The following is a 14,354-nucleotide window of genomic DNA, read 5'->3' on the forward strand; positions in this document are numbered from 1 at the left end:
ATCTGCCAAAAGACTTGTTCCACATTTCTGTCTGGTTGGTTTGGTTCCAAAGAAAATGAAAGATGAATAATTTAGTAATTTTATTTGCTCAGTAGGTTCCTTTTGATGACACTCTTTGTTGGGATAAGTAACGGTACTCATAAGTGCAAGATTAAGATTACCCTTCTCTGAGGCTTATCTGTGGGCTTCCCACAGCAGTTGTCCTGTTCCTTAGAACCAAATAGATTTGGGAGACCCCCAGCTGAAATTTCTCCATGCCTCTCTTTCCAAAGAGGAGAAAACCTTAATAGCCACCCACTGTCTGACATCCAGATTAAAACATTATTGACATTTCTTTCCCTGTTGAGTGGATATAGGAAGAAACAAACTCAGTTTCTTCCTGCTATACTGTCACAACATACTTCTATGACCAAATGTATGGGGCTTTTTCCCACACACCAAGCAAGCAAGCAGTTCTGCCGACGACATACAGTGTCCTCTAACTCAGTTTGATTCTGATACTATCTACCTGGAAGCAGCATCAGATCCCACAGTTTGAGGGCTCAATCCCACAAGACGTCCCCCCATTTCAGACACCAATCACAAGTAATAGTTTGTCACCTACACCTCTGACCAATTGGCTATAAATTGGTGTTCCCACTACCCTCTCCTTGGACTCAACTGATTTGCTAGAGCAACTCACAGAACTCAGGGAAACACCTACATTTACTGGTTTATTTTAAAGGATATTATAAGGAATACCAATGAACACCAGATGGAAGAGATGCATAGGGAAGGGTCTGTGGAAAGGGCGGCAGAGCTCCCATGCCCTCCCCAGGTGCACCACCCTCCAGGAACCTCCAAATGTTCAGCTGCCTGGCAGCTCCCCAAACCCAGTCCTTTTGAGTTTTTAATGGAGGCTTTATTATGTAGGCATGATTGATTACATCATTGGCCACTGGTGATTAGTTTAACTTTTAGCTCCTCCCCTCCTGGAGGTTGGGGCATGGAACTGAAAAGTCCCAACGCTCTAATCATACCTTGGTCTTTCCTGTGACCAGCCCCCATCCTGAAGCTTCCAGGGCTTCCCCGACCACTAATCATCTAATAAGCATACAAAAAACACTCTTACCACTCTGGAGATCTCAAGGGTTTGGGGAGCTATATGTCAGGAAACAGGGATGAAGACCAAACAAGTATTTCACTGTATCACACCTGTTCTCACCCCTCCCCAGATCTTCTCTCAATTAATATGAGACAAAAAAATGAGTCTGACTTCTTGACCAAAATCTCAGTTCTGTCCTTAGCAGCTTTATGGAGGACAGATTTACTTTAAATTCCTTAGGCATTATGCCCCTGTGGCTCCACTCAATTAGAAATAGGGTCAACAGCAAGGTCAGGGCCTCCAATCTGGGCAAGAGGGAGGCAGCCACTGTATCCACAAGAGTAATTATCTGAGTGCTCATTGCTGGGAGGGGCACACCCTGGGCCAGCAAGTCACTTGGCCAGGGGTGGCCAACTGTGAGGTAGCACTGCCCTTTACTCCCTAAAAAAATGTGAATCTCTTTGAAGCAAACTCCTCTTCAGAAATTTGAGCATTTGTTTTCTGAGCAAGAGAATCAGCTAATGCTTTCAACTCCCCATCCATCTTCCTGCATCCTCATCCCACCTCTCCTGCCCCCAGTCACCTGGCTCTGTCTTTACCCACACCATGGTTTTGGTACAAGAACACCCTTTTCCCCATAAGCTACATTGGTCCAGGCCATAAAAATTCATTAGTTCCCTTTCTTCAGGGGCCTTCTGAAACCCTCCCTGGAGAACCCTTTATTCACTTCTTTACACAAGAATCACATATGTGTGAACACTGATATTGGCCTTCTAACTCAGTTTCTTCAAACCAGGGTCCTAGTCTGGTTGCCCCTGTCTCCTCCCACTGAGTTTTATCTCCACATAAGTATTGCTCACCAAGAACAGAGCTGTTGACACCACTGGGCCTCAAGCATGCTGAATGCATCGCTGCCGGCTGCTCTGCCTTAAGAAGGTTGGAAATTGATGAGGGTTCCACAAACTGTTCACCTCAGCCCTTCTGGGCTGGTTGGAGGAGGCCCTCTCATGAGTCAGTTGGCAAATGTTTGACCCCTACCAGGTGGTCCTGGTAGTATGTGGTATGAATCATGGTCCTAGATGTCTGCCATAGCAAATAAAAAGGGAAGACAGGGAAAGAAGCTGCCGCCTACAGAGTGGCTTGATGACAGCTGCCTCACTAATTTAAAAAGCCATGTGTAGTGCTTCCTGTTTCTCACTATGTTTGGGTGAGTGGGGGAAGGAGAAAGATTATATGGGCTCTGTTGTGACACTGTTCTTAGCCAGTGGGTCAATAGATGAGTTTTGGTTTTGTTTTTTAGAAGACGGGATGAGAAAAGAGTGCCCCCTTCCACCTCCAACATGGCATGCCATACTAGGTGCTGAAGGAGTTCTCTAAGCAGGGATGGAGCACCGTGCGTTTGTGTGTATATGTGCACGTGTGTGTGTGTGTGTGCGCGTGTGTGTGTGTGGCAGGGCTAGGGGGTCGATGGCTCTTTCCTGCCTCTTGCCCTTTGTATGGGGCCCAGAGTGGTACCTTAGTGATGCATCATGGCCCTCCCTTAGGACACACAGCTTCACAGTGCCAGTGAACCCACTCCTTTTGGCTCCTCCTCTGGAATGATAAGCCCAGATGCCCATGAAGGGCCTCTTCTTGAACTGAATGTGGAGGGCATCTCTGGTACCGGCCATCTGCCAGCAACTCTCATGTGCATTCATGTCCCTCTCTTCTCTCTGTCCTGTCTTCTCTGCCACTGCCTCTTCTCTGCAGGTACACTTGCTGAAGGACCAATTGGCTGCTGAGGCTGCGGCGCGGCTGGAGGCCCAGGCTCGCGTGCACCAGCTTTTGCTGCAGAACAAGGACATGCTCCAGCACATCTCCCTGCTGGTCAAGCAGGTGCAAGAGCTGGAACTGAAGCTGTCAGGACAGAACGCCAGTAAGCCAGTGCCCTGCCCAGCCCTGCTTCCTCTGTGAAGGCTCTGGAAAGAGTGTCACTTTCCTCAAGTTTTTGGTGGTGCTTTCTTGGACCCCTGACCTGCCCCTGTATTCCAACAGAAAACATTGGCAGCTTTGTTTCCCCGTTAGTATACTTAATGAATTACAGAATCACATGCCCAAAGGAGATCTCGGGTGCCTTCTAATCCAGGCCCAGGGCTGGACTTTGAATGTCTCCGGAGTCACTGCTATGTGCTCATCCAGTCTCTATTTGATAGGGGCTCAGGTACTCTATGTTCTAGGGCAGCCCAATTCTTTCTCAGAGAGCTTTTGCAATCAACATACAGTATACTCGGCACCTATTGGGTGTCATGGTCTCTGTGAGCTCTGTGGGAGACAGCAAATTGTTTCTTAGTTTACTACTCTGCGCTATGTATTTCAAGACTCTGTCACATAGAAAAAGCTGGGAGCAGTATATCTGTTCAGTGGATAAGGCAGTGGAATCACTGGCTGCACCGCTCTGCTGGGCAGTGGCAGAGGTTGCCTGGCCCCTGCTTGAGAGGCTATCTCTACACTCAGCACCCCAGGGCTGGACTGGGCAGCTGTAGATTGCAATACATTTTCACGCCTTCCTCTTGAGCCTTTCCGTGGGTTGTATGCAGGCTCAGAGTGTGTGTGGGCTGTGGACCAGCAAATACCCATTGATCACATATCGTGCCAGAAACTGTAATATAATTTTTTGCATGTGAGCTCATTTAATCCCTGTAGTTCTGCTGCAGAAAAATGGGATGCCATTTTACAGATGAGGTAACAGACTCAGGGAGGTTAAGTAACTAGCTCAAGGTTATAGGCCTAGCAAGGTGCAGAGCCAAGATTCAAACCTCGATCGGATTGCAAAACTGTTCCGACTATACCAGTGGTTCCCATGAGCTCTTTAAAAAATGCATCTTACTGGGTCCAACCTACAGAGATCCTGCATCGTTGGGTCTAGGGCTGGTCTGGGAGCCTGTATTTTTAAAGTAGCCCAGAGGTATGGATTGGAAACCAGTGCCTTTCACCACCCTGGAAGCCTCTCTGGATTTTCCAGATTGTTCATTGAAACTCTGCTGTATCCTAATTAATGCTTATTTACATGATTGTACTAAAGGTTACCACAGGCTTCTAACATGGTTCTCTCAATTGGTACCTTTTTCCTACCTTTTTCCTACCACTAACTCTATTCAGAGCCTTCAGTGGCTCCCAGAACCATCATACGGTTCTCATGTCCCCGCCTTTACCATGTCCCAAAGCTCCTCCCCTCCAGCTAGGTGTGTCTGGAGCTATGTGGGGGCAGGAGGAAGGGTGAAGTGTTAAGAGATCCAAAGTCTGGGGAGGTCCTGCTAAGCTGGTCTGGGAAGGGCTTTTGCTGGGCACGGGCGGGCAGAAGGTGGGCATCCCAAAACAGAAGGCGGGCATCCCAAATCAACAACCTTGCCTAACGCTGCCCCTCTGCTACCTCTTGTCTCCCCTGCAGTGGGCTCCCAGGACAGCTTGCTGGAGATCACCTTCCGCTCCGGAGCCCTGCCCGTGCTCTGTGACCCCACGACCCCTAAGCCAGAGGACCTGCATTCGCCGCCGCTGGGCGCGGGCTTGGCTGACTTTGCCCACCCTGCGGGCAGCCCCTTAGGTAGGCGCGACTGCTTGGTGAAGCTGGAGTGCTTTCGCTTTCTTCCGCCCGAGGACACCCCGCCCCCAGCGCAGGGCGAGGCGGTCCTGGGCGGTCTGGAGCTCATCAAGTTCCGAGAGTCAGGCATCGCCTCGGAGTACGAGTCCAACACGGACGAGAGCGAGGAGCGCGACTCGTGGTCCCAGGAGGAGCTGCCGCGCCTGCTGAATGTCCTGCAGAGGCAGGAGCTGGGCGACGGCCTGGATGATGAGATCGCCGTGTAGGTGCCGAGGGCGAGGAGATGGAGGCGGCGGCGTGGCGGGAGGGGCCGTGTCTGGCTGCTGCCCGGGTAGGGGATGCCCAGTGAATGCGCGCTGCCGAGGAGAATGCCAGCCGGGGCCCGGGAGAGTGTGAGGTTTCAGGAAAGGATTGAGATTCTGCTTTGGAGGGTAAAGTGGGGAAGAAATCGGATTCCCAGAGGTGAATCAGCTTCTCTCCTACTTGTGACTAGAGGGTGGTGGAGGTAGGGCCTTCCAGAGCCCATGGCTTCAGGAGATGGTCTCTCTCCAGGACTGCCAGGCTGCTGGAGGACCTGCCCCTACCTGCTGCATCGTCAGGCTCCCACGCTTTGTCTGTGATGCCCCCCTACCCCCTCACTCTCCCCATCTCCATGGTCCCAACCATGAAGGGAAGCCATCCGTACCTTCTCAGGTACTTTGTTTCTGGATATCAGGATGCTACCAGTTGCCTAACCCTCCCCCTACCTTTATGAGAGGAATTCCTTCTCCAGGCCCTTGCTGAGATTGTAGAGATTGAGTGCTCTGGACCGCAAAAGCCAGGCTAGTCCTTGTAGTGTGAGCATGGAATTGGAATGTGTCACAGTGGATAAACTTTTAGAGGAACTGAATCCAAACGTTTTCTCCAGCCAGACATTGAATGTTGCTACAAAGGGAGCCTTGAAGCTTTAACATGGTTCAGGCCCTTGGTGTGAGAGCCCAGGGGGAGGACAGCTGGTTTGCTGCTCCAAGTCACTTAGATCTGATTCTTGTTTTGAAAGCCCTGCCCTGTCCACCTCCTGCCTGTAGCCCAGCCCATCTAAATGGAAGCTGGGAAGTGCCCCTCACCTCCCCCTGTGTCCTGTCAAGCTGAAGCTTTTGCAGCACTTTACCTCTCTGAAAGCCCCAGAGGACCAGAGCCCCCAGCCTTACCTCTCAACCTGTCCCCTCCACTGGGCAGTGGTGGTCAGTTTTTACTGCAAAAAAGAAAAAAGAGAAAGAAAAAAAAGAGTGAATGCAGGCTGATAGCTGAGACTGTGAGACTGTTTTTGTCCACTCTTTTGAATCACTGCCACTTGGGTCAGGGACCACAGCCATTGCCACCCTTGGCCCATCTCTCTGGGTGCGTGCCTTGGGCACACCTGTAAAAAGTGCCATGTGCAATTGTCTTATCTTTTATGATCTAGGCTTTGCCTAAGGATCACCACTCCTTAACGGGCTGGCTGGGGCAATGAGGAAAAGCTCCTTTGCTCATGTAAGGCCATAAGTGGCTGTTAACAGATTTTCAAATGCCTGAAGAGATTGCTGAGACCTGCTAGAGTCATATGTTCAGGGAATTAAGTCTTCATCCTAGACAACAAGGTACAGATGCAAACTGCAGTATTATTGGAGGGTCAATCGGCAAGGATATGATTGTCCCAAAATGGAGTTCATCGACCCTAGCTTTGCTTTAGAATGTATACAAATAAAAGTGCAGCCCTCTTCTAATGGCCACAGTTGGTTTTCTCGTAGCCCAGAAAGTCCAAATTAAAGGAAATAAATTCAGTTTTATGTTAGCCTTCCTTGGTGCATCAGGGTGTCAGTGGAAATAGGATCGGGTGGTGTGTGTGTGTGTGTGTGTTGTGTGTGTGTGTGCACATGTGTTTATATATACATGTGTGAGGGAAGGTGTGTACATATATGTAGGGTTGTGACCAGACAGAAAAGAGTGGGGATCTCCAGGGTGTTTGAATCAGCCACAGATTTGTGTTTTCTAACATGCATTTAGTTGGAGAGGCATGGTTCTGTTTGTTTTGTTTTGATCTAATTTGCCATTGGAAATAGGTACAGTTACACGGAGAAGGAAGAACCAGGAAAGTGAGATCCATGAAACTAAATGAGCAGCTGTCAGAATCCAGTGTGGCTGAGCCTACCTGGCTTATGAAATCTAACCCAGGGTTCCTTGAGTCCAAGACCTCTTAGATTATTAAGATTTTGAACTTCCAGAGGAGTGAAAAGTCCGTTTTCTGGACGTAAGCAGGAGCTGAGGATAAAGCCAGGGGCCAGTGGATTAGGTGTATGAAATGTGGATGGAGAGGGCTTGTGTGGGATGTGGCCAGGGAGTGGGTGAGGAAGGCCATTTCTAAATGGCCTGTAAAAACTTGAGATTGGATAGAGGAAACGAAATGGAGAAATTAAAGAATTGGAGAAATTAGTTATCTGTGTTGCTGACTTTGGGACCCATCCAAGACTCTTGCCCTTGGGGTGTTCCATGGTGGTTTCTTCCTGCCTGGGCCCCTCCCTTTCCCCAATTCAGGCCCTCCCTGGAGGACTAGTTTGTGTACTGGCATCCTCCCTAGTGGACCCAAACCAGTGCATACTTGGTGTGTGGAGATGGGAGACAAAGGACAGATCTAGGAGCCTTGAAGGATCACCAGCCACCGACCCTCCATCAGGGCCAACGGGGCAGGAAAGGGAACATTGCAGACCTGACTTCCCAACGATGTCACCCTGTCCTCCCTCCTTGCTTCTTGCTCTGCTAACTCAACTCTGCCTTCCTCTTTTTCATTCTTCTACTCTGCCCTATATGGAGGACAAATGGACACCAGGGGTGCTAACCTTATTGGTGCCTGCCCCAGCCTGCCCCAGGTGCCAGCAGACTCTCGTGCACAGGAGGCTGCCACAGTTATGGAGCCAGGAAAGAATTTCTCCGCACTGGATGGACTGTATATTGGGATTAAAAATTATATTCCTTATATTCCTGCTTATATCAATGCTCTCTCTGTAAAACCTCTTCCTAGCCTCATTTCTCTCAACTGATCTTGTTTAGGAGTTGTATTCCTTTTATTTACTCTTTGCTTGACTGCTTCCTCCTAACCCTCTACCCACTAGCACTCTAATTCCTAAAGCTGTTGTGTCATTAACTCTGTTGGATCAACTCTCTGGGAAAAGATTCTGTTAATGTAAGTGCACTTACTCCCTGGATGTTGTCACTAGTCTAGTGGCTTTTGCTAAATAAACCTTTCTTATTTCTAAAAGCTTTTCCATTGTCTTTTCTTGCTGCTTCTATTCCACCTGTTCCTTCTCTCCCCCTCGCTTCCACCCCACTTCCCAAGCCAAGTGGCATCAGCTCTGTGACATGGTTCCCAAGGGTATGGGATTGAGGAAAGATTCACAAGTTCCCTGTAGGAGGAGAGGAAGATGGTGGCTTCATTTGCACTTTATATAGATCAGCCCTGCGGGATCAGAGGTATCAGTGGTTCTTAACTAGGGATGATTTTGCCTCACCAGGGGACATCTGACAATGTCTAGAGATGTTTTTGGTTGTCACAAAGCTACTGGCATGTAGTGAGTGAAGCCAGGGATACTGATCAATATCCTACAATGCACAGGACAGCCCCCCACAACAAAGAATCATCCAGCCCCAAACGTCAGTAGTCCCGAGATTGGGAAACCATCGTCTACACCCATTTTTGCTGACTCTGCCAATCCCAGGTTTTTTCAAACTTCAAATATCATTAGAATACGTGGGTAGTAGCAGCCAGTTTGTTTTTTGGTTTTGGGTTTCGGGGCTTTTTATTTTTGGGGGTTTTTTAAGGCAGGGTCTCACTCTGTCGCCCAGGCTGGAGTGCATGGTCATGGCTCACTGCAGCCCTGACCTCCCTGGGCTCCATGATCCTCCCACTTCAGCCTCCCGAGTAGCTGGGACTACAGGTGTGTGCCACCACACCCAGCTAATTTTCATATTTTTTGTAGAGACGGGTTTCGCCATGTTGTCCAGGCTGGTTTCAAACTCTTGAGCTCAAGCAATTCTCCCACTTTGGGCTCCCAAAGTGCTGGGATTGCAGGCATGAGCCACCACACCTGGCCAGCATCAAGTTCTGAGTGCTTGAACAATTACTACATCATAGGTATTTGCCAATATAACTGTATAACTGTATAATCAAGATTATTCAGCTCATGCCTGTAATCCCAGCACTTGGGGAGGCCGAGGCAGGTGGATCGCTTGTGCTCAGGAATTTGAACCAACCTGGGCAACGTGGGGAAAGACTGTTACTACAAAAAAATAAAAATAAAATAAAAACATAAAAATTAGCCAGGCATGGTGGTGAGTGGCTGTGGTCCAAGCTACTTGGGAGGCTGAGGTGGGAGGATGGCTTCAGCCTGGGAGGCGGAGGTTGCAGTGAGCCGAGATCATGCCACTGCACACTCCAGCCTGGATGGTAGAGCGAGACCCTGTCTCAAGGGGAAAAAAAAAAAAAAAAGATTATACTATTTCACTGACTTCATGACTAAATGCTTGAAATATGTAGTTGGTAGAAGTCTGAATAGGCCCATTCCAAAAACGTTCATATTGGGGACAAAACAGCTCCTCCTCATACCTACCTTGTGGGGGATCATGGTATCGCTGTGACACAGCTCAGCACAAAGTCCTGACTCATGGGAATGTAGGCTTCCCTGCAAGGAGTACAAATGAAACGGCAGAGGAGGCTGCTAAAGGAGGGAGTGTTTGAGGAATGAGGAGCTGTGGGATCATACAGAACAGACTTTAGAGAAGCCAGGTCACTTTGGCTGGAACTTTTAGCCATTTTTCAGGCAGAGGATGTGTTAGGCCTGATGCTTTGTCAGGCCCAGGCTAGAGAGAAAGTTCAAAAGGTTAGATCAGCTGGGTTCACATGCCCTCTGTTCTTTTCTGACTAAGTGAACTGAACTGAGTTTTGTATTCTCATCTCGAAAATGGGGATAGTATAAGCCATACAAAGCTACTATGGAAAGTAAATGAGATTGCATATCAAAAGCACTTGGTAGAGAGTGCCTGGCAGTGACCCAGGATACAGCACAATTTCCCTTTTAGGGAGCTTCCTTCTACCTGCACCTGTGCTGCTCAGTACAGTGCTGGGTGCTTTTTCCTGCTCTGCTAAAACTTAGCTCTGTACTGAGAAAATTCCTGGGGTTACATTGATACAACATTAAATGTGGAATGTGGAAAACGCCTTGTCTTTAGGGAGAAGACACTAACCACGAACAGCTGGCAGGCGGGATGGGCACTGCCATGGCCCCTGGGCTCAGTCCCTGGCCTGATTGTTTTCCTTCTCGTGACGTGTCCTATGCCTGTTGTACAGATGCCATAGAGAAGGGAGCATGGGGTTGGCAAAGGACAGGAGACAACAGTAGCTCAGAGTGAGGATTAAAAAGATTGCCCAGAGCCACTCATCTGCCCTTTCAGGGCACAGGATCCTGGGAATGATGTCAGGGCTGCCTGGAGACCCCTGCACACTGGACTGGACAGGTTGTGACCTTGTCCTGGCTCCCAGCCCAGCTGGAGCCTGGCAGTCAAGCGGACTCTGGGATGCAGGCTGGGTGGGGCTGGGGACAGAATGGGGTGAGAAGCATGGCTCGAGGGCACAGGGCCACAGTGGTCTCACAGTATATGATGTGATGGGGATCGAGCCCAGCCTCCCTCCCACTCTGTGGGGGAATGAGAGAACCACAAATGAGATTTTAGCAGCACACTGATAAGCAGAGCAGCTCTGCTAATCCACAGATAAGACTCTGGAGGAAAAGCCTTTGGGAGGTGAGGGAGGACCCTCCACGCCACCTGCTGGCCAAGCCCTGAGGGAGGCAGAGACCAGGGGAGGGTTTGTGCCAGGGTCCCTGCAAGGCAGTGCCCACTGCAGTGGAGGGGCCGCTGAGTCATCAGGAAGGTGAAGCAAGAGGTAAATGAGGCCTGAAAAGATGACCAGCAAGCATTTGGTGCTTTTTAAAAACCACATTACAGTGAAGAGAGATGTCCTTGCTGCATCCCTGATGCTTATCCATCTTTCTGGGTCAGATGGACCAGGAGGTTCACTCAGAAATGGAAGCAGAGTCAGGGCTGCCCACTGGGCATATTACTTGGTAACAGGAAGCAATAGATTCCCACGTTTACCTGCCTATTTTCACCTGGCTCAAAGCAGCCATGAAAAGACGTCTCCTGGGTCGAAACTGATTCTATTCTGCTCCAGCACTAGATGGCTGTTCTAAGTGAATGATGGTAGCACCTGTGAGCTCAGCCCCGGATGAGCTCAGCCCCATCTGCCTCTTACCTGCCTTATACTCAGAGGCATATTGTCCTCCACATTCCCCCTCCCTCAGAAGATCTACCATCAAAGAAGCCTTTAAAACCACAGAGATTCTTCCCCATGCAAATAGGAAAGGGCATCCAGCCCCTTCTTCCCAGGGTGGGGCAAGGACTGACCACATAGGAACCAAGCAGAGGCCAGAATCCTAGAGCAGTGCTTCTCACAGCTGAGCTGCATCAGAGTCACCTGGAGGGCTGGTTAGAACATAGACCGCCAGCCCCAGCCCCATAGTTTCTGATTCAGTAGGTCTGAGGAGGGCCTGAGAGTTCCCAGGGGGTGCTGTTATTGCCAGCTGGGCACCTTACTTTGAGAACCTCTGCCTTAGAGTATTTTCCCAAACTTCAGGTATTGTCTTTATTTTTAAAAGAGAAAGAGGAGGGTGTGTGCCTGGTGTTGCTGGGCAACCATTAGCCAAAGGTGATGGGAGCCGGGTTCTGGGAAGGACAGCAGGCTGTGTGGGGTGACCTCAGACTGGACAGAAGGCTGTGACTAACTTTATTGGCATCTCTCTAGAGACATAAGTAGGCTTCACCGCCAATTTGCCTAAGGTGTTCAGCAGGACTATTGAAGGCCTGGCAGCTGCCCGAGGAGAGCCTGTCTCCCATCCGGGCCTTCTGCTCCTTGCTCCAGAGGCCTTTGAGCTTGCGGTAGTACACCTTGCAGCTGAAACCCTCCCTGAAGCCCCTCTTGATGTGGCTCTTGAGGAAGTCCAGGGTGGGGTACATGCGGCAGCAGGCCACACACTTGTAGCCATTCTGCTGTGCTGGGTGCCACCTGGAAGCCATTAGGATGTCCTGGGATGTGACGGAGTCCAGGCCATGCCTGGATTTCTTGGTGGCTTCTCGAGGGCAAGTGTTCTCTGGGGAGGAAGAGGACGAACAGATGCTCTTAGGCATGTCCTCGGAAAGACAGTTGTCCCACTTGCCCTCATCCTGCTGCACCTCTGGGAAGTCGTAGGCCTCCAGCTGGCTCTCTTTGTCTGCACACACGAAGTAGCTGTAGGGGGAGAACCAGGGCCGGTAGATGGTGCAGTTCCGCCTCAGCTTCTCTCTGTGCTGGGTGTCCCCCAAGCTGCAGTCTGCAAAGGAAAGGACCAGGTCTGAGTCTCTGGCAGGGAGCAGTGGAGCCAAGGATGCCGGAGCAGAAAGGTAAGAAGGCAAACATCAGGCATGACCTCGGTTACCTCCACCCCACCACGATTGCAGTTCTGAGAGCAGACGCAAGACGGTGGGAAGAGCAGCCGAGGGCATTCCTTCTCACTGCATTCTTTTTCTAGGGATACAAAGGGCCGTTGGATCTTGGGGCAGGAGAGGCTGCTTTTAGTTGGTAAGCCTTGGTATTTGTCAAGGCCTTCCCTTCCTGGAGACACCATGTCCACTGACTCCTCTAAGGATAGACACAGACAGGTGACCCAGTGGACAGCCAGACCGGCGGCCTCCCACAGTCCCTCTTTTTGCCACCCACGGTTGTGACCCTTTTTTCAGCCTCACTGCTCATCTTGATCCCTCCACAGCCCACTCAGCCAGAAGCTGCTCTTGAACACCAGTTTCAGAGACAGGAGAGGGGAGGCAAGGCGAGAGCCCCAGGCCTGTGGGTGTCTACCAAAGGAAGAAGGGCCAGATAGGAGGCTACAGGTGACAAGGCCGCGCATGGGGGTCCAGCTTCCAGACACCTCTGCTTCCTTAGGGAAGCAGCCCCTTTTCATCCCTAACCTCTCACACATTCCCACCCAGAGTCAGTGAAGGCCTCACCTGGTGAGAGCACTGTGTTCTGTATCCCTTGCCGGACAGTGATGCTTTGGTACTGGGGTGGCAGGGCCTGAGCTGGGCTGGATGCCTCAATGGGTACTGCTGTCTTTGCAATGTCTGGGTTACAGAAGAAACACTGATGAGCTGAGCAAGGTTGGGATTCCACTTCCTGGGACTCTCCCAGGCATACCTAGGGGCTCAACCTCTGTACTTCAAGGCATCTCAAAGCTGAAACAGAACAGTGACCTCTCGAACTCAGCCAGGCAGAGCTATTCTGGATGACATCCTGGGGAATTCTGAATGGGGCCATTTCATTCATGCCTCAGAAAGATCCTCTGGAAAGTGGGATTTATGATGTGGCCCAGATGACACCTCTCTTCTGGCCTGCCCCTCACCTAACCCTCCTGCATCTCATCACACGGATGACTTCTCTCCACATTGCCGGTCTCCTAGGCATCCTGGGACCCAGAGTCACAGGCTCCAGAGCAATGTTCCATGCCTGCTTTGAGGATTGTCCAGTTGAAATATCTCATGCCCACAGTCAGGGTTCCCGTGGGCCATCACAGCATGGCACACCCTGGAGTGCTAACACTTGGACAAAAAGCTGACCTGCCTCGAATCCCAGAATAGCAGCTGTGTTCAGTTTGGGGGACAAATTTATAAATGTCATATATATAAACAAATGGATGCTTAGGAGGCCTACTCCACTGAGCAGTACTTCTCCACTTTACTGTGTATAGGGATCTCCTGGGGATCTTGTTAATAATGCAGATGCTGATTCAGTGGGTCTGGGGTGGGAACCTGAGATTCTGCAGTTCTAACAAGCTCCCAGATGATGCAGATGTTGCAAGTCTAAGGACTGTATTTTGAACAGGGAGTCCTCAGGGTGTCCAACTTTATTTCATGATGTGCTCATCAGTTTGCCCTGCTGCTTAGGCTTCTCTGATTTGGCTAACTCCAAATCGTCTCCAAGCTTGTCAAAACAGAGCTAAAACTAGTTTCTACTCTATGTAGACATACTGCCACCTTGAGATTTCATGCACACTGTAGGGGGAAAAACTTGATGATAAATGGAGGCTGAGGCAGGAGAATCACTTGAACCCAGGAGGTGGAGGTTGCAGTGAGCCAAGATCACATCATTGCACTCCAGCCTGGGCGACAGGAGTGAAACTCTGTCTCAAAAAAAAAAAAAAGTTTTCACCTTTCTTCCCTTACCAAAAATCAATGCACAGCAGTAACTACTTACCACAAATGCAGCATTTTGAAAAATTATTTTCTCCCCATTTGTAATTTGACTTTCTCACTAAATCGTGGTCCTATAACATGATCTGGTAGGGTACTCAATTAAAAGCTTCAAAAAAAACCACATCTTTGTGGCCCTAGTGGCACCAGAGTTTACCTGGCAGGCTGGTGGCACGAGAGAACATGATGTCGGGAAAAGCACTCAGGGTGGAGGAAGAGATTGGAGGTCCAGAGATGCTGAGGAGTGAGAAGTTCTCCATATTCTGACCACTGCAGGGTACAGAGATCACACGGCTGCTCTGGAGAGGCTGGCTGGCTTGTCCAGAGGATAAACATTCTGAGCAC

At 50.0% G+C, this 14,354-nt stretch overlaps 2 protein-coding genes across 7 annotated transcripts in view; one reads left to right on the top strand and one right to left on the bottom strand.

The window, feature by feature from the left end:
• The window catches only part of LOC134734494 (carboxyl-terminal PDZ ligand of neuronal nitric oxide synthase protein), a 319,684-nt gene that overhangs the window by 295,483 nt on the left and 9,847 nt on the right, over positions 1–14,354 (top strand). For 4 of the 6 annotated variants that reach the window (XM_063627156.1, XM_063627158.1, XM_063627157.1 and 1 more), the window contains 2 exons: positions 2,834–2,999; positions 4,512–4,664. In XM_063627156.1, the coding sequence (XP_063483226.1) occupies positions 2,834–2,999; positions 4,512–4,664 (319 nt within the window). Of the gene's footprint in view, positions 1–2,833; positions 3,000–4,511; positions 7,936–14,354 lie in introns of those variants that run through there. The other 2 variants (XM_063627160.1, XM_063627161.1) reach the window with 1 other exon arrangement.
• Positions 11,492–14,337, bottom strand: SPATA46 (spermatogenesis associated 46). The gene is made up of 3 exons (XM_063627190.1): positions 14,167–14,337; positions 12,771–12,884; positions 11,492–12,097 (listed from the first exon to the last, which is right to left on the bottom strand). The coding sequence occupies exons 1-3, from the start codon at positions 14,267–14,269 to the stop codon at positions 11,529–11,531; spliced, it is 786 nt and encodes a 261-aa protein (XP_063483260.1). The 5' UTR covers positions 14,270–14,337; the 3' UTR covers positions 11,492–11,528.

Source organism: Symphalangus syndactylus, chromosome 12 (assembly GCF_028878055.3).
Source record: "Symphalangus syndactylus isolate Jambi chromosome 12, NHGRI_mSymSyn1-v2.1_pri, whole genome shotgun sequence".
Classification (NCBI taxonomy): Eukaryota; Metazoa; Chordata; class Mammalia; order Primates; family Hylobatidae; genus Symphalangus; species Symphalangus syndactylus.

Coding starts and splice junctions, on each gene's coding strand:
- SPATA46 (XM_063627190.1), bottom strand. CDS start 14,269: ATGGAGAACTTCTCACTCCTCAGCATCTCTGGACCTCCAATCTCTTCC. Junction 12,885..14,166: donor TCGTGCCACCAGCCTGCCAG/GTAAACTCTGGT, acceptor TCTGTAACCCAG/ACATTGCAAAGACAGCAGTA. Junction 12,098..12,770: donor GAACACAGTGCTCTCACCAG/GTGAGGCCTTCA, acceptor TTTCCTTTGCAG/ACTGCAGCTTGGGGGACACC.